The 20250-nt window shown below is 45.6% G+C and overlaps 1 protein-coding gene across 17 annotated transcripts in view; it reads right to left on the bottom strand.

Moving 5' to 3' along the window:
- Nucleotides 1–6319: 6319 nt before the first annotated feature.
- Nucleotides 6320–20250, bottom strand: part of NEDD4L (NEDD4 like E3 ubiquitin protein ligase) — a 359195-nt gene continuing 345264 nt past the window's right edge. For all 17 annotated transcript variants that reach the window (XM_004059469.5, XM_019014017.4, XM_055368219.2 and 14 more), the window contains 4 exons: nt 18638–18745; nt 17088–17184; nt 16272–16344; nt 6320–11649 (listed from right to left, as the gene is read on the bottom strand). In XM_004059469.5, coding sequence (XP_004059517.3) covers nt 11547–11649; nt 16272–16344; nt 17088–17184; nt 18638–18745 — 381 coding nt within the window. In that variant the 3' untranslated portion in view covers nt 6320–11546. The remainder of the gene's footprint in view (nt 11650–16271; nt 16345–17087; nt 17185–18637; nt 18746–20250) is intronic.

Below are 20250 nucleotides of genomic sequence, written 5' to 3'. Positions count from 1 at the left end.
ATGAACAAGCAAGGATCTTCTAAGTAAATATGGAATGCAGAGAAGGCAAGAGGGGGCCAGGATGGGGGTTGAGGTCATGGTGAGAGGGGTTGTGAGGGAGGGTGATGACCCTAGCGGCAGAGTCTTAGAATTGCTAAGAGAGCTACATAACTAGAATTCAAAAGACAAATCCCAAACTCTAACTTTCTGCTATAAACAATATTAAATACAGTCATGTTCATGTGTTGCTTAACAACTGGGACACATTCTGAGAAATGCGTTGTTATGCGATTTCATCATTGTGCAAACATCAGAGTGCACTCACACAAACCTGGATGGCATAGCCTGCTACACACCTAGGCTATATGGTCCAGCCTATCGCTCCGAGGCTACAAACCTGTACAGCCTGTGACTGTTCTGTTCAGGCAATTGTAACACAATGATAAGGGTTTGTGCATCTAAATGTAGCTAAACATAGAAAGGGTGAAGTGTTGCAAAGGCTATGATGTCACTAGGCAACATGAGTAGGCAACAGGAATTTTTCAGCTCCATTATTATCTCACAGGTCCACCATCGTCTATGGGAGTCCATTGCTGACTGAGATGTCTTTATGTGGTGCATGACTGTATGTTACAACTTAATATCTAAAATCCTTTAATAACAGAAACTCTTTAAAAAATTCAGCATCTCAGAGCTCCATCAAGGAGTTCCTGGGAGTAGAAAATCCAGTCCTCAGTCTCTGGTCCCTTCAGCCCTTCAATTCTGTTGGACAAAGGGAAGTTTATGTTGTCCCTGGAAGGTCCCTGGAAAATATTAGGTGCTTGTTTTGTGGTGTGGGAAAGGCTGGAGGGAGGCGGGGGGTTCTGTCCTGTGGCAGCCAGAAAGGCAGTGCAGTGTCTTTTAAGTGCTGAAACTGGGGCTGTCCCAGAGATCAGGCTGTCTTTTCCCACTGTGCTGGCATCCCGTATTCCACTGGCGTCAGTGGATTCTGTAAACTTAAGTATGCCCCCTACCCTCAAAAACCTCCCCGGCTGGGCGCGGTGGCTCACATCTGTAATCCCAACACTTTGGGAGGCCGAGGCGGGTGGATCTTGAGGTCGGATCAAGACCATCCTGGCTAACACGGTGAAACCCCCTCTCTACTAAAAATGCAGAAAATTAGCCGGGCATAGTGGCGGGCGCCTGTAGTCCCAGCTACTCGGGAGGCTGAGGCAGGAGAATGGCGTGAACCCGGGAGGTGGAGCTTGCAGTGAGCTGAGATTGCACCACTGAGCTCCAGCCTGGGTGACAGAGCCAGACCCCGTCTCAAAAAAACAAAAAACAAAAATAAAACAAAAAACAAACAAAAAAACAAAACAAAAAACCTCCCCAATTTGCTGGGACATAAATGCCATAATTTTGATCTTTATTCCTTTTGATATAAACCAAGCATCACCTTTGGTATTTGTTAAAATAAAAATTCTTCTGGAAGGGTCATGTGTTTAGCCTATCAGTCATTCACATCTTAGTACGAATGAGTTTATTGTTCTTCAGGATGTGTGGGCAGTAGGATGGCAGATCTCCAGGTGGTCACATCTAACGACCAATTCCCAGTCTTCTTTCTCCCCTTTAGTGTGCTGCCTTCAGTGTTATTGATGATTTCTTCTGTCTTGACACTCTGGTTTCTCAGACAGGAGGTTTTGATGGAGGGGCAGTGAATGGGCAGTAGAGTTGGTGGTTAAATGATGCCTTTGAGCCAGACAACCTGGGTTCAGAGTACCACTCTGCAAGTCTCCTAACCTCCTAGTCTGTTTCCTTGTATGTACATTGGTGCTAATAATATCTACCTCTTTAGGCTGGTGTGGAAATATTATAAGAGGGTAAACTGAAGACCCCAGAAGCTTGGCAGATGGCAGGAAGACCACTGTCCCCAGGGGAAATTCACTCTGTAAAAAGATGCTTAAGGCTGAAGATAAACTCTCCACGGCAGCTTGGCTTATTGTTCCCATTTCCTTCCCTTTTCTTTTGAGTGCCACTAGATATTTCCCAGCCCTGTGGGAGGCTCTGGCAGGTGGCTTGGAGGCTGCTCACTCAGGTGCAGGTGAGCAGCTCAGAGAGGCAGAAAGGGCTGAGGGCCCTGCTGGAGTGCCACAAAGGGAGGCTGTGGTGAGGGCAGGGTGACCCCATGGCTGAGAGCCTCAGGGCTGACCGACCAGCTGGGGCTCGGGTGAGCATCACAGAGGCCAGCAAGATGTCCCTGGAGGATGGCCCTGGAGTACTTGCGACCCCATTCAGGGGACAAAGAGCATGACACCCTAGGCCCGAGGAGAGAGCCCGCCTCAGCCTGTCCCATGAGGATCCACCAGGGACCTCTGGAGGAAAGAGCCTCAACAAGGAGTTTAATCTAGAAATTGAATATTTATCCCCCAAAGACTATTTTAAACCAAAAGAGGCAAATTACACTGAAAGAGCTAATGATTGAGGCCCCTGGCACTGCATGGAAACAGGGCCCCAGTGCAAGAGGAGATTGGGGCCGGGCAGCGAAGGCCCCGTTTGTGTCCATCTAACAGGTGTGGGCAGTCCTGGGCCCGTGCCTGTGGACTGCAGGCTTGTCTCGGCCTTCAGGGCCAGCTCCCCCAGCTCCACATCTCGGGGTTCACTGTTCGAAGATTGAGGACTGGAGAGTATAGCAGGCTCCGGGGTACGAGGGCCCTAATTCCCACCTACTGCTTTTTTTGCTCCAGTTTTTTGGGTCTTGCTCCAGCTCAAGGGCTTCTCCTCAATTTTGAGGAAGACAAGGCATAACCCAGAGGGCATGGTGGGCTCTTGTCCCTGTCCTGAAAGACAAAATTTCTTGCGGATGTTTGCCAAGATATACTCCCATGCCGGGATGATGTGTTACAGGAGGTTGATTATGTTCTTTATTATTTTTATTTTTGAGACAGTCTCTTGTTCTGTCACCCAGGCTGGAGTGCAGTGATGCGATCTTGGCTCACTGCAACCTCGGCCTCCTGGGTTTAAGCGATTCTCCTGCCTCGGCCTCCCGAGTAGCTGAGATTACAGGCGCATGCCACCACGCCTGGCTAATTTTTGTATTTTTAGTAGAGACGGGGTTTCACCATGTTGGCCAGGCTGGTCTTGAACTCCTGACCTCTCAGGTGATCCACCCACCTTGGCCTCCCAAAGTGCTGGCATTACAGGTGTGAGCCACTGTGCCTGGCCTGCTTACGCTCTTTAAATTATCTTGCTGTCAACTCCTCTTGGGGATCCTTGGCCCCTTCCCTACCTACAGTGCCAGCCTGCTACTGCCTGGCCCCTTGGCACAGGGCCCATCCTGCTCAGGACATGTTCCTACCTGACCCCATCCTTGCACCTTTTTAAAGGAGAGACCAGCTTAATGTGCTTGCAGATTTCCTGGGAAAACCTGGGTTTTCTGCCTGAACTGGGAAGCGGAAGGATGGAACTCTGCCGGCTGTGTCTCTGCTGGGGTTACCTCCAGGCCAAGGTGGTCTGTCCATTCCCCGCTGCCCCCAACTGCCCAAGCTGGGCCGTTCATGCAGCTTCCTGGCCTCCCTTCCTGAGCTCAATGTTGAGTAGCCCCTCTGCTGCAGACAAGCCCCTCGGTGGAGGTGGTGGGGTGAATGAGGTCCTGCCTGCTTCCACGGCCCACGGGGGCAGTCGGAAGCCAACCACCTTCACCCATCAGCCCTCAGGTTTCTAGCTGGGAGAAGCGCCCACAGGGGCAGCTGTTCTGGGTCTGTACAGGGGAGGCAGGGCTGCCCCAGCAGAGTCCAAGGCCACAAATGAGAACAAAACCTGGCCCTCCAGGCCCACAGTACTGGTCATATCTGGATTGATCAAGGGCAAGAACCCCGGGACTCACATGAAAAAGGAGAGCGTTAGACAAAGCAAGGCCGGCCCTGCAGGGCCACATATTCTGCGATCACGTGATTCGAGCCGCTGACACCTGGGCACTCTGCAGCGCAGAACCTTCTGCCTTTAGCCTTGGTACTCAGTCTGGATAAGGCCAAACAGGATTGAGAACTCGACTCCCTGATTCTAGCAACAGTATTTAAAACTCCCTAGGAAGGGTATTGCTTAGACACCACCCAAATCTGCCTTTAATCACAGGAATGTGGCTCTCACCCATCCTCTGGGCCCTATTCAGTTTCAGTCTGCTCAATTTGGGGGTGTGCTTGCTCTGGTACTGTACTTCCAAACTAATTTGTCTGCAAGTAAGCCCTTTCCTTGGAGAGGAAAAAAGCCTTACTCCAAGAACTGATGTGGGGAGTGGGCAAAAACATGTGGAGGAAACATGGTCTCCCCTCACAATTCCAATGGGGAACTGTGCAGCAAGGCTGCAGAGCTGTGAGGGAGGGGGCCTGGAGCCCTGGTAAAAGGGCATATCTGAAAAGGTAGTTTCTGGGGGCACCTGGCCAAGAAAAGGATGAAGTTGTTGCAGTCATTTCAAACACCAAGGCAGTAAGACCAGCAGAGGACCTGGAACAGCCACAACCCCTTGTGGGGCTTTGTGCTTTGAGTGGGCCTGGGAGAACGTGACACAGGGACAGTCTCTGACCTTCACCCGGAAGCACTGAGGGCTCAGGACGCCTTGTCCCCAGGAGGCCCCTGTGAAGTGAGGGCCACTCTGCCTGGAAGTGACGGGAGGGCTCTGCGCTGTCAACACTCCAGGTACCCGAGACTTGCAGCCCAGCTGGGAACTTTGCAGAGGAAAGGGGAGGAGGCACATGAGCAGCACGGGGCACTGTGAAGGGGGCTGGGCAGGAAGGAACACAGCAACAGGCTAATTGGGGAGACTGACCTTTTTCCCAGTCTAGCCTAAGGTCAGCCCTAAAAGGTTCCCAACAGGGACTCTCCCTTCTTGCCCTCTGGAGTCCCCACTGGGTCACATCTGGGCACTGCGGCCTACTTACCAAGGACTGTGTCTTGGGTCTTAAGTAAACTCATGCTCAAATTTTTTCCAGCCCAATTCACGTCCTATAAATGATTCCTCAGAGATTCTACAGCCTGAGCTCTCTGGAAGCTGTTTTGAGAAGTGTTCTCTCCCAGAAAGAGGCTTCTGCGTTCTTACCTCAGGAACCCCTTTGAACATGGCTCTGAGAGCCAACCCCGAGAAAGCTAGTGTCAGAATTCAGGATACCCATGCTCGCCGCAAACACTTTTACCAGGGGCTTCACCATCTCACAAGTGCCTAATGAGTCTTGGACTTCAGAGCAGGTTAAAAGCGTATTAATCTAGCAACTGTGTCATTGATGTAATTCGTTCCACCATGTGTGGTTTTAAGAAAGAACATATAAATATTCACAGTGACTCTGTCCAATTGTGCCTCTCATGTGTACTCATAACCCTGGAGGAGGAGGCAGGAATTCCAGGTGCTGCGGACAGCTTTCTGGCAAGATGCCATCTACTGTTAATGGAAAAAGACAAGCCGCAAGAAACCAAAGACTAAATGATGTCCTGCTTCCCCGCTATCTCCTCTGCCCCGAGGGGATGGGTTAAGCACATCAAGAGGAAGCTCAGTACTAAAGAAAAAGGGAAAATTCTCCAGGAGTCTGAGATGATCTGAGCGGAATGAAATGGCATGAGGAAAAATGCCACCGGCTTTGCACAGGGCAGTGACACACGGTCGGGATTCTGACAGCACCTTTCTGAGAAGGAACTTGGGGATTCATTATTGAGTCTTATTAACTCACACAAGTTGAGGGCTAGGTATACAAGGATGCCTTTTGAGGAACAGACTAACATGGATTATACAAATGTTACGTAAAATCAGTAATTCTCAAGTTTAATAAAAGAACAAAACAGCAGACGGATAAGAATAAATGTGCACCCTTTTAGTAGGCTTAAGCCATGTGTTTTGGGCAGAATTTTTTTTTTTTTTTTTGAAACGGAGTCTCGCTCTGTCACCCAGGCTGGAGTGCATGCAATGGCACAATCTCAGCTCACTGAAACCTCTGCCTCCCAGGTTCAAGCGATTCTCCTGCCTCAGCCTCTGGAGTAGCTGGGATTACAGGCATGCGCCACCACGTCTGGCTAATATATATATATTTTTTGTATTTTTAGTAGAGATGGGGTTTCACCATGTTGGTCAGGCTGGTCTTGAACGTCTAACCTCAGTGATCTGCCCACCTCAGCCTCCCAAAGTGCTGGGATTACAGGCGTGAGCCACTGTGCCCTGCCAGACTTTAATGTTTTTAAAAGTGCGGCCCTTTTAGGGAGATGAAGGAAATGAACATACTATAAATCTGCAGGCATTTAAACCCCTCTGACAACAATTAAGATGGTGCATTCACAAAGAAGCTTTAAATCAAACAACCCATAATACTTGATGTAGAAAATGTTCCAGCTTCCATAATTCTTTATTAAATATTTGACAAGTTGCATCGCTTCTTTACAATGACTTCATTTTGTCACATTAGTCTTTTGCTGTCAGGAAAACAATCTAGTTTCTCTTTAGATCTCTCAAGAAAAAAGAAAAGCGAAAGGATTGTTCTTCAAGAAAACTTCCTGTGTGTATCAAATTCAACCATATTTTAAAGCTATTCTGACTGTGAAAATGAGCATTATTCATAAGTTGCCTTAAAAAAAATTCAAGGTAGTTTGGTTTTTACCACTGTATCAAATAGTACTTGGCTTCCTATTAGGAGGTGGGTTTATAATAAAAAGTTATGAAACATTGAGAATTTATTTGGAATGCTTGAAACTCTTTTCACCTTAAAAGTCACTGTTTTTCTCATGTTTCATTTGATGATAGATCCTGAATTAAGAAATGACAGCAAATTAACATCATCTTCCTAGGGTTTTCTTAGGCTCCAAGGGTCGAAATTCACAGGACACAGCTTGGAGAAAACTGTAGAAGGGACTAAACTCTCACCCCCTTTCGAAACCAGATTACTCAATAAAGGTGTAAAAATGCTATACAAATATATACAAATATATTTGGACAGCATATGTACGTATATATGTATATATATTACATACAGAGTAGTAAAGGAAGAACAAAGTCACGCAAAGTTAACATGAAGGAAACCGTGACAATCTAGGTGAAATCAGTCTGAGTAAAAGGGGAAAACTGGCTTACACAGGAGCACATATCTGCAGACACAGAGTTATGGTCATGAGGAAGGCTTCTGATGCACTGGTACGGGGTTGAGAATGCAGTGCACGCGAGGTTAGGCGCCAACAGCAATGCTACTCCTTACACACAGAAAACCAACGAACAGAAAGACATGCCTTTGAAACACGCGTTGCTTTCAGTGGAACATCTTTAACAAACAACAGATGTTTAATGAGGTTTGCTTGGAAAATTTCATGCCAACAGGAAGCTACCCCTTTTCTAGAAAACGTTCTCCAAGCTCCCGTCCTAATGCTATGGCACTTTCTCTGACATACTGAGAACACTCTGGGGTGGGGGTGTGTGTATGCAAATGTATAGACACTGTTCATTAAGGCTTATATAAATTAAAAAAGTGGTCCAAAGAATATCACATTTTTCCCCAGTTTTAAAATCTAAAGTACAAAGTGGAGTTTATAAGGATTTGTTCTTTAAAAACACATCTCAGTCCTGAAATTGGCAGTTCTGACGCGACTTATCAGGATGTACCCCAATGCCTGAATGACAGAGGTAGTGATCTTCGGGGTCAGGGGAGGTCAGGAAGGGAGCAGGCGGGCAGTTACCCTGCACAGCGGCACCCTCTACTGGCAAGGCAGAAAATGATACCAGACAGCACCTCCCACCTCTCCCTCTTAAGTACAGGGGTGCAGGGGCAGGGTAAGGAGGAGACAGAAGAAAGAGAACTAGCACAGTGTCACGTAGGGGCTGCAGAACTGATTAACCCAGGCTCTCTTTATACGTTTTTAAATTTCAGAGGTGAGTACAAGACTCTTAGAAATGCAGGAGTTGACTGTTAATGGGTAACTGTTAGAATAATTAAAAAGTTGCTGTGTATGAACCTGGCTTTCGAGAGGACCAGTGTGGATCTGGCAAGATAGCAGCGGTGCACACTCTCTATGCAACAATGGGAGATGTAGAAAATGGTTCAAATGTTTTGCACGCTGTTTCTCAGAATCTGTCACTGTGAGGCCGGGTGCGGTGGCTCATGCTTGTAATCCCAGCACTTTGGAAGGCTAAGGCGGGAGGATCACCTGAGGTCAGGAGTTCAAGACCAGCCTGGCCAGCATGGTGAAACCATCTCTACTAAAAATACAAAAATTAGCCAGGTGTGGTGGTGGGTGCCTGTAATCCCAACTATTCGGGGAGGCTGAGGCAGAAGAATCGCTTGAAGCCAGGAGGCAGAGGTTGTGGTGAGCTGAGATTGAGCCACTGCACTCCAGCCTGAGCTACAGAGCAAGACTCTGTCTCAGAAATAATAATAATAATCTGTCCCTTTGTCCTTACATGGGAGAAATAATACATGCCAAGTCGCTCTGTATCCCTCATTGTCTGAATTTAGGGAATATCTGATGTCACCTTCTGAAGGGTCCTGGAAACAAAAACCAAGTGTCTTACCTTTGTTCTTGAGATTTGTTAGAGGACTGGCTGCAGAGAAGCATAAATATTTCAGGCAAAAAGGAAAAGAGCACTGAAGCTGGGAATACACCGCAACACAGACAATGAATGCCTCACTGCTGCCGGCTCCAGGGCCAGCAGTGGAGAGGCACAGGCTGTTGGACCTTCATCCCGCCAGGTGCTCTTTCCACATCCTTCCTCGGGCCAACAAGGGGCAGGAATGGAAATACCCGGGACCCACAGGCAGCTGTGATAACTGATGTTAAGAGACCCGCAACAGGCAGTGTGTGAGCTCCGGCACGTACTTCTCAGCCTCATGTAAGTAGCCCATAATAACTACAGCTTCAGCAGACAACTAAAGAGACTGCATTAAGGTGATTTCTCTGGCTATAAAGAGAGCCCGGCCTGCAGAGCAGTGTGGCTGCTGGGACCTCTGGGATAGGCAACACTGCCCTCTCTCCCCCAGGGCTACTTGCCGGGCAGGTCGGGGCCCAAGGAGTGACCCAGCAACTGCTCCTTACCCAGCACACTCTCTTTACTGCCACCTGCAATTATGCTGTGAAGATGACTGGGTGTGGTCATCACGATTCAGAGAAATCAAGATCTATGACCATTTTAGGCAAAGAGAGAAACTTGGAGAATTGCTGAGGACTACTGAACCTTGTTTTGCTTTTTTAAAAAATACTAAATCCTCACTTCAGCATATTTAGTTGTCATTAAAATTAAGCTGATATTATTAAGGGGTTGATGAACTGAGGTGTCACAATTATTGCCTTCCAAGTATTCATGGGGTAGATTTCAGTAATTCTTGTTTGCTTCTGGCTTAGAAATTGTCAGAATAATTTTTCTTTTATACTTTCCAATACTTGACTTAATATGCATTTAGTGACTATTCTGTTTTTTTCAATATACAGTTTACAAGATGACAGAAGAATCCCAGTTCTTAGGTTAGAATTGGATTTCTCCCTCTACAATTACACAATTACTCTCAAAAACCAAGAAAGCATACTGCTCGACTCAGGCTCTGGCATGATTCTTAAAAAGAAAACTGCCTCTAGACTATGGGGGCTTACAAAAAGGGGATTTTTGCCACTGAGACATTTGTCATGTTAACTGTAGGGGAAACATCTCACCAATAGTCAAAACTCATGAGCAGGAATTTTTTTTTTTTTTTTTTAGTTACATAGCATCTAAGTTTTCTGATCACTACCAGGTAATTTTCAACCAATAAGAAAAAGGAACCAACACTCAGCTCTGTAGAAATCTACCTTCTTTTAGAAACCTCAGGCCTCTGCACCCCTTTAGACAACTCATTTACAACCACAACCTTCCATGGCTTCTCACATGCCAGCCAGGGCAGGGGAGAAACGGCAATTTCTTACACCGAAAGGTCCTTTTTATGGAACAAACAGACCTCCCCAAACCACAGCTTTTTTGTCCTATTGATGACTCGCATGAGATCAAATCTCTAGTGTCCCCTAACTGCCCCGACAGGGTCTAGGACAACACAGGTTAAAAAGGACAGCAGGGTCGTTCAGCTCCCACACTGCCTCAGGTGTTTTCTCAAAGCACGACAATTCTGCAATGGAGACTTACACGTGGAAAAGAATCAAACTGTGCAGGTACCCTCAGTCCTCTGCCACTACCAGCTCAATAGCTTGAGCTCAGAGGATCAAGTCAAGTCTCTCACTTTTAATCTAGCACACAACAGGCACAACTCAGGCAGTACACGGTATCGAAGCATGCAACAGGTCATTGGTAACAAAACTCAGATTAAGAGTACATTAAATAAATCTTTGTAGTTGAGTAGAAATCACAAAACAGTTGGTGAGGACAGGTCTGTAGGCTCAGCTTTACATCCAGGTTTTTATACACCAGCAGCCAGATTCACAATTGATAGATATTGCACCGGAAAGATGTGTGCAGGGAAAAGAAATCATCATCACATTTAATGTTCATGATAAAAAAATAAAAACAAAACCAGATATGACCTCCATGTAGTACATAAAGTGCCTTCAGAATTGGTGCATTTACAACAAAAACTGGTTATTTAGCTACCATTAGCAAATGCATACAAACAGGAGACTAAACAGATCTGGTTTCCACAGTTTTGAATCAAGCAGTGCCAAGTTTCATTCAAAATGTCTCTACTACAAACAGCAAAGAGGAAATAGAATAAAAGATGACTGTACAGCGCCAGGAAGGGTTAAGTAATTTCTCTGATGAGAAATGGGAGTCCAACCCTGTCTCAAATGTGTTAGAGCACATGTAATTACTTCTAAGGAATAATGGTGTGATTCCTTTCAAGTCAACACAAAATTTGTCATGCTATGTTACAGTTCTCTCAGCCTGTAGCTATTAGCTAAATTTGTACAAAAAAACCCCAAAACAAAAACGTAATATCCAGTTTTTCATTCTGAGTATGGAAAAAATTATCATTATGTCTAATATTATATTGGAAATTCTCTCAAAGTACTTGTCTGTAGGTTTTTGGACAAAAATTTGCCTTCCAATTCTAATAAAGTAGAGGGTGGAGGTGTCAGAGTACTTCAAAAATAAAAATGTCATTGACATTAAGCCTGGTATGAAAGTGAAATACAAAAAAAAAAAAAAAAGCTCACTTTTCCAAGTACATGAGACATCTTTAATCATAACGAAATAAAATCTGAAAATCGGTCTAAATCACTTTAAAAAGTAAACATGAGTCGTAATACTATACCTGTTGAGTGATTAATTCCATTCATTGTCATTAGAAAGGATGTAAAATATTTATTAAGGGCTTTGCCTGCAGAGGCACAACATAAATAGCATTAAGTCCTCCTGAAATGTAATTAGTGTACACATCAACCAGTTGATAATTTGTGGTGGGAAAGGCAGGAACTCAAGCTGGGACCAGGTTCCCGCATCCGAACTTGGACGAGTGCGTGGTGAAGGCTCGGCTCCAGGGACCATGCCTGCAGCTGCTCTCTGCCATCGCCTCTGCAAAAGTCTGTTAGGCAAATGCAAAAGTGCAAGCAGAACTTGCTTGAAGAAGAACCACCCCCGAGGCACAGGGTGCTTAATCCACCCCTTCAAATCCTTGAGCATTTTCCACGGCCATGAGAAGTTTCTCTCGTAAATCTTCAAAGGTTTCATATGGAGGTAAGTCAAGGCGATTAAAGCTGCAAAAGGAACAAAAAGTGTAGGTGAAAAGCCACAACAGCACTTCCTCGATCTGGTTAATAGGGCATGAGGTTTGAGTAAGAGAATAAAAAAGCCTTAACCAACAATTTTGATTACCTGGAGAAAAAAACCCCAAAAACCTCTAGCTATGAAACATCCACACTAAATAAGCTCTTGTAATTTACAGAGAAAGAACATTTTCGAATGGTCCATGAAACCTTTGCTATAGTCAGATGCAGATCTTGGAGGAATCCTGGTGGGAAGGGAAACATGAAAAGCAAAGTAACCGGCAAGATTTCCAAACCCTTGGAACACAGAGTTGATGCTTTTGGAGTTACCCACGAATTAAGACTGTGTCTATCTCTAATACTATTACTTATTCCACACTAGGCCTCAAGCCAAGTGCTTTTCTCTCCATTAACTCACTTCATTTTCATCACAACCCTATGAAGCAGGTCATGTTATCTCCATTCTGCACAGGAGCTCCTGGAGCAGAGACATAGGGCAAGGTTCCTGAGGTCACAGTCTTTGTCAAACGGCAGACCCACAAACAGAACCCAGGCTGTCCGGGGCTTGGGAACACCAGTGCTAAGCTACCTCCTCTGATCAAAGTCAGGCAAAATTGACATTTGCTATGTAAAGTTGCATTTAGAAAAAGTCCCTACATATCTGGAGGCTTCAGGTGGGGGCGGGGGCTGCAAATCGCCCTGGCAATAGTGAGGGTTTTCAGACAAATGGATGGCCTCTGTGCTTCTGTGACATGGGGAAACTGCACATATGAGTGCCAAGTGGATCGGATCAGTGGGCCTGGCATACAGCAAGGGCTCAATTACTCAAGAGATGGTATCAGTGTTAACATCTTTCAACATTTACTGTATGTCTACATGGGGCTCAAGACCAGAGCCTTTAGCCACAGAACCTGCACCTCTGTGTGTGTGTGTATGTGTTGGGGGGTGGTTGCTGATGTGTATCTGTCATGAAAATGGCATGCACACTTGCCATAGCTCATTATGACATAAGAGCTCATGTTCATGGAGTGCTCACCATGCCCCATCAGCCTTGTCTCAATGCTTTGAACCCTGGCAATCACTTTGTAAGGCAGGTAATGCTTCACCCCTATTTCACAGAGGAGGAGCTTGAGACACAGCAAGGTTAGGTAACTTGCCCAAGGTCACACGGGGCCAGGTACAGCCCTGGGGTGCTCCAAAGCCCAGCTCTTGAAGTGCACTTGTGCTGCCTCTGCCGCGAGTGCTCACACTGTGTTTAAAACCGCCCCCTCCAGGTATTGATGTGTGATTCCAAGAATGAGCAAAGTAACTTCTCAGGTTTTAAAAGCTAACCATTCACGTGCTCGCTTTGGCAGCACTTGCACATATACTAAAAGCTAACCGTTGTCACAGCAACAGAAAAGAAACAAATACCGTAGAGGGCCGTTTAACAACCCCTAAATATTGAATAAGTCCCACTGAGTTCCACTTGGATTCTCTAACAGCCACTAAACACTAAAAGACAGAGAATAACACTGTGCTTCTCAAACTGGGGTTCTCAGGAACCCAGGAATCCAAAAAGAGTAAGTACTAATACAGGCTTTTAACTTTCTATTATCATATTAATAAAGACAGGACTTCACATCTACAGATGGCATTTAAAAGAGCCTTTCACGGAAAGTGGCTTCAGGCTTTTCAGCTGGGGTTTCACAGTCCTGGGCCTGCAATCCCTATGGGGGTCTCAGGCCCATTCTTGAGAATCTGTGACCATTTTTTTCCCTTTAAAAAAGGTCCACAGATTATTCAGGTTTGAGAAACACTGGCACGATGAAGAGAGAGGCAAAGACGGGATGTCAAGATCTGAGGTTCTGAATCATGCTGCTTAATGCTTCACCGCTTTGCATCCCAGTGTTATCTGTAAAAAAGTGGGTCATAACATCACCCACCTCTTAGGACCACTGTGATGATGGTATGAGTCAATCGCATCAAGTGCTGAGCACCATCCCCGGAATGAACAGAGTGCTTGGTGAGTGTGAGTTCCTATCATTTCAGAGGTCAGGACACACGGACCTGGCTTTGCTCTGCACTAATGAGCTGGGTGACCTTAAGGAGCTCATTGTCCTCATAGGGCTTCAGCGTCCTCACGTGGAAGATGCATGGGCTGAACGAGATGATTTTTGTTTGCTTTAGAGTCTACCTAAAAGGGCAGGTGGGCCTGTGATTCTTAATGAAGAGTAATTTTAAATGTCTGAGTAGTGACCTTTTATAGAACAATGAAATGAAGTCCTTTGAATGTCAGACACTCAATAATCACCATTGGAAAGCTTAATGAAAGGTAACCTCATCACAGAGAACCAGATCCTTCAGCTTCTGCTCTTCTAGGAAATCAGATTTTTATTTTGAACTTTAATTGTGTATCATAAAACGTGGAAGAAATTAAACCTATGTATGGCAAAATTTTATGGCGGAACTGTTGCCACGAAACAGCCAGTGAAGTTTCTGTTTCCTATGTCAAAATACAGTCAGGGTCAGGTAGGGAGGAAAGCCATTTAGAAGAAACAGCAGAACAGTCCCACTCATGCTAGCCAGTGTTGCTTGCAACTGCCAGTCCTCTCCATCCGGGTCAAGTTAGTCCGGGGAGAACATCATTAGGAAAACTACATAGTTGCTTTATTTCCGTGACACATAAAGAGGAAAATAAGTTCTGGTAAGAGCCAGCTGGGCTGTTCCCTTCCTGTAGGTGGGTATTTGTCCTTCCTAGGGAAGAGCTGTGAATTTTCAACCCTGCCAGCCTATAAAAATCATCTGGGGAGCTTTGAAAATCCCACTGCCTGGGTCACACACCAGACCAATGAAGTCCAAATTCCAGGCATCAGTGATTTCTTTAAAGCTCTCTAGATGGTTCCAACATGCAGCTGAGGTTGAGAACCACTGAGTTCAGAGGTCTTATCTGGGAAGTTCTACTTGTGGCAGAATCATGTGGGCTCCGAAATAAAAAAGACAGTTCAATAGTAAGATATGTGTCCCTGAAGTCACAGAGAAACATGGGCTGAATGAACATGTAATTGGTTCACTAATTTGGTTTCCTTGGAAAAGTCTAAAAAGAAAGTGGGTATATCAACAGAGGCAGTGTATCTGGTGTAGTGGTTAAGGGTGCAGGCTCCAATTCTGGTAGCTCTGAGTTCAAATCCTGTGATCTGGGAATCTGTGACTCAGGTGAGCCCTAGGCCAGCCTTCTGACAGCCCAAGGGAATAACATATCTCATAAGGCTGCCATAAAGATTAAGCAGTGCCTGACCACAGATGATGACTGTGCCCAATAATTTCGCTTTTCCTAATCTTCATCCTGGTTAGTATTATGAGCTTGAGTTTCGCATCACCACCCACAGTCCTGGGGCTTGGCTCAACGCTGGTGCCTTCATATGGAGGCCAGTAGAACCCAGAAAACCACATATGACTTGGACACCATTTGGATAAAAGCTCTGAACTACTCAAACATTCTTCCCTTAGAATAAAGCCAGAGAACCACGGACAATGACTGCTCTGAATATTCATCAATTTTAGGCTGGAGTCAGCTTGCTTTCAAGGCTCTGACAGGCAATGACCACATTCATTCCATCTGGAGAGTCACGTGAATGGTATGAATGGAAAAGAAAACACCTTTCTGGTGAGGCAAGGGAATCCGACAGAAGTGAAAAACCTTTCACAGCCAATTTTTCGCAAACACATTTTCATGAGAATTCTCTCCTGGCCAGCACTTCTAGTTTAAGGGAGGGCGTTTCCTGCAGGGAGTGTTCGGTTGCTTATGTTAGCTCACTATGGCCAGAGCAGGCTTTGCAGCCCCCGCTGCATGAGAAACACAGGGCTATGCTGCTCACCGTTTTCCAGAAGGCCCACTTCTGCTGCTTCCTCAGGAGCAAGAAATAAAGGCCTTTGCAGAAAAACCAACACGAGGGACATGCGAGTTCGAGTTAGCAAGAGCTCCCTGAACCCGGCTTCAAGAAACTGATCCCATCCAGTCTGCATTTGTGCTGGGTTTCATGCAACTGTTCAGAAAACAACTGGGACCCTTCTGCGTCACTGTGCCTCCTGAGAGGGCCTTCTGAGGGCAGCCACGCTCCACGCCTGGGCATCCCTGGCCACGTGTCAGCCCTCTTACCCTCCTCCGACCACAGTCATGTTACTGCTCAATTCCAGGGAATTACGGGTTATTCATGGGCATAGAAGGCCTTTGAAAAAGGATGTTTCTACAGGGTATTTTGTCCTAACTTCTCAACCAATTTAAGGTTGGAGTAAAAACCCAACGTGTTTATCATACAGGTTGAGAGCTGCCTTATCTATGTATGGTGAACAGTGAAAGCTCCATTACCTAGAATAATGAGGGAAGGACTGGGCCCAGAGGAGAAATTCCCCACAGCAGGGAGGCCTGAGCCCTTTATGTGCCAAACATACTGAGTGCATTATGTCTTATTAGCACTACTGTACAATTTCTATTTTCATCCACATCACTGTCCTTTAATTCTCTAAGCTACTTACAGACAGGAAACAGAGCATTCAATAGCCTCGAGCCCAGCACCATACCCAGCTAAGCAGTTCAAATATTGCATTGACATGCATGTGTTTTTGTCACTCACCATGTGTGAGCTCTGGGCAGTTTCTCAGGACTGCCCCATTGCTCTATTGTAAACAGCTGAGGACCATTGGAACCTAGACAAGAAAAGAAAAAGAAATGTTAAGATTGCTTGGGGCAGAAGAATGAAGCTATGGTGTGGTCTGCAGTCCAGCTACTGTCAGGGCAGGGTTTGCCCCCAGGGGTGAGGCCCAAGACACTCTCTTCTGCTGCAACATTGATATTTAATGTTGAGGGAAGCCAGAGGTCTGCACAACCTCACAGAAAGACTCTGCATAGTCTCCAGAATGGAACTGCACCAAGATTAACAAACACAACAGTTACGTGGAAAGGCAGGCAGCTACAGCCTCTCAGCTGGACCCTGGAAATTTAAACTTCAAACTAGTTTTGCGGGTGGGAGGGCGAATGAAATGTGACTTTCAGTATGCAAAGTACAGAGTGATTTTTAAATCTATGGTAAACACTGAAAAATTCTGCCTACTGGAGGTGACTTTATACCTCAGTTTACGACCATATAAATGACCCTGCAAAACCTAGTTTTTAACGATTTACTAAAAAACTAAACTAGGAAAAAAAAAAAGAGCAGCCTTATGGATCTCTTCACAAACTACCCCCCAATCCCTCGAAGTAGAAGCAGCATGTTATCTATATAAAGTATAGATAACAGTACTTTCATTGAACTTTCATGGAACCTATGCATGGCACACTGTCCTGAAACTTAGCCTTCTGCAGAGGCCTGGCGGCAGGGTTCTTGGGCCAGAGTTCATGCCTGGCTGGAAATTCCCAGGAGGACAACTGAATCTAATGGTATCCTGCTCACCATAAAGTTCGGCAAATCCATTCATAGGTACTCGCGATGTCCCTGTGACAAACTGCAGTAACCGGATACGCTTTTCGGCGTCCATGAGTAGCACAGCCTATGAACAGAGGCAGAAGGTCATTATACCCCCCACGTGACCCATGGCACATGCTGCTGTCATGCAGGCAGGCAGAACTTAATCTTATTTATATTGCAATGTAAGACCTAGACAGTTGACTCTGAAAACTGAGTAGGTTTTTTATGGCCACAATACTAGCTGGCCTCTCTAATCTAAGAGACTGAGTGATCACAATGTCCCTCTCTTTCTTCTTCTGCCAATAGGCCAAAATAAATGATATAAAAAGCAAACTCTCTGATGGCACCAAGCTCATGTTTCTGTGTTCGAGGCTTACCAGTTCCCCCTAAGCCAATTATAAATATACAGTATTTAAGATTTGTCATCACAAGGGGAAGCCAGGTTATGAGATGGGATTTCAGATTGTAGACACGTTCCCTAGAAGACATCATTTTATAAAATGAAACAAAACAAAACAAAACAAAAACAAAACAACAAAGGCAAAGATGGGGTTCTAAAATAATCTGTGTATCTTACATATCTGCATTATTATGGGAATCCAGGTGGCTTTACTGGTAATGCCACTTGGACTGCTGTAGGCAAACATCTAAAACAAGCCAAGTGAGTCCTGGACTAGGCTTTGAAGACTTTGCTTTTTTATCTCTGTATTCCTGCTGGCATTTGAAATAGTAATAAAAGGCATTTAGAAATGTGAAAAAGGCCGGGCATGGTGGCTCACGCCTGTAATCCCAGCACTTTGAGGGGCCGAGGCAGGAGGACTGCTTAAGCCCAAGAATTTGAATCCAGCCTGGGCAACACAGTGAGACCCCATCTTTAAAATAAATAAATAAATAAATAAAAATAAATTTGAAAAAGTTAAATGATTCCTTTTTGGGGTGAAGTAAATAATCAGCCTTTTTGGGGGATAACTGGTTTTTTTTTTTTAAGTTTGTTTACTATATCTCCTTTGGACTAACCCATTCCTATTTTACTTCCCTCCTAAGCTGAACAGGATACAAACAGTGGCCCTAAGATAATAAATCAAATGTTGTGTTATCTTTGGTTGAAAGATACACAGATCAAAATATTCGTTGGAATATATTTTAAAAACTGAGAAAACGACTTCTTAACAGAAAGTGGCATCTTGCAAAGCCATCCCTGAAGCCTGTTTCTGCCCTGAGAAGCCCCCCATTTCTATTTACGCATTGGAGGACCAGTCCCTCAAATAAAAGTCACTTTCACGAGGTGGTCAAGGAAGGCCAGTGTGCTTTTGTAGGGACCAACTTCATTCAAGTCTAGCTGTCTGCAACAGTTACAGAGGAGCCACCACGGGGCTGCTGGCTCAGTTTGCCTCTTCCCTCCCCCAGCAGTCCAAGCTCTAACAGACCCCAAAGCCAGCATCAGTCCTGAAGTCAGACCACAATGGAGGGCGCCACACAGCCCTCAATCCTGCCTCAGGTGGAGGACACCGGGTAGGGCTGGGCCCCTGAGTTACCTTCCAGAACCACTGAATGACGGGGTGGTTTGGGCAGTAGCCGTTCTTGTAAATAGAATGCTGTCTCCAGTCATTCACATCCACATCACCGAGGCCGCACATGAGCAACTAGGAAGAAAATTTACCAGATGTAAAAGCAGGATGTGAAAGGTGCCAGATCACACACTGAGAAATGACCACCCTCAGTGCCAGCATGTGGTCACTGTGCCGCGAAGGTAAGCTAGCAAATCATAACAACAGAGGAAGGCAGACACCTGTTCCAGGCTCCACCTGCCATAGCAGATCACAGAGGCAGCAGTCACAAGGGCAGCTCAATTCGAACCCTGCGCAAGCCACGGCATGTCGTATCGGATATAAAAATGCCACAGTCGTCCTCCCTACCCCCACTCTAGTCTTACGCATGGGACCTGTGGATTCTCTCACGCTCCAGCAGCATCTGTGCATTACCCTGGCTGCTTCTCCTCCTGAGAGGTTATTCCTCTGAATATCTAAAAGCATCTCCCTACCCACAAAAGAATTAGTGCTTATGACTCTCCTCCAGGTTGATCAATTCCAGTGATGACAAATCACCTCATCTGCCCAGAGGCCTAAGAATGGCAGACATACGCTAAGGCATAACTGGGTCTTCGACTTAGCAAACTAAGGTTTGCCGTTCCTATTATGCAACTCTCCATCAGGGGAGGTCTCCTGTGGAAAAATGGAAGATATTTCTGCAAAGGTACCAGAATGAAATGGAAACAGAACTAAGCCAGAAGCCTGGAAATAAAGTTCCTAGGCCTGACTGTGCCAAAACCTTGCTGGGTAAACCCAGCTGCTCTCTGCCTCAGTTTCCCACCTATCAGAGGAAAGGCTTGAGGTATATGATTTCTATAGACATCATCGATCTTGAACTTTCTGTTTTGAGATAAAAGTATAGAAAGCCAGTGTATGGGAAACACTCACTGGATATGGACGGGGCAAATGGCCGAGTCCCACCAACGGCTTCTCAACAGACAGTCTTTCTCCTGTTTTTCTCGACACAACAAAGGGCGAGATATTCCTTTGTTTTTAAAATGGCTGTTACTCAACTATGTCAACACCAAGAAGCTGAACTAGACAATCACTAAACTACCTTTTGCTACAACCTTGTTGCCTTCTGACATTTTTCCTCACTCAACATAAACCACTTCAAGTTCAATGAGACGTCTGTTCTACAGGCCCAAGTAGATGCTTACGGCCACCTTGTGGCCAAGACCCCCATTTGGCTGCCACGGTGGGGGTGGATGGGGATGCAGCAGAGGATAGTTGGCCAGTCTGGTAGTGTAAGCAGGTTTCTGCTGTCCAGAGGGCTACTGCAAACCTTGTTTCTACTTGTGGCAATTTGCCTCGCCTGGTGCATAGGGCCATGATCCCAGCTCTGCTCAGTGGCCTCTACTTACTAGGCATGTTCCAGAACTGCCCTCTGATGGGCAAGGCAACTACAGCTGATTATTTTTGCTGTTCCTTACTCCTACATTGGCAAACAAGCCCCATAAGAGACATGTAATAGAACCACATTGGCAAACAAGCCCCATAAGAGACATGTAATAGAATTTATCTAAAGTTACTCTCTAGGACATTATGGATCCAAGAAT

The sequence above is a fragment of the Gorilla gorilla genome, chromosome 17, assembly GCF_029281585.2.
Source record: "Gorilla gorilla gorilla isolate KB3781 chromosome 17, NHGRI_mGorGor1-v2.1_pri, whole genome shotgun sequence".
Taxonomy (NCBI): Eukaryota; Metazoa; Chordata; class Mammalia; order Primates; family Hominidae; genus Gorilla; species Gorilla gorilla.
Note: the sequence above shows the minus strand (reverse complement) of the source record. Positions and strands in the feature narration are given on the sequence as shown.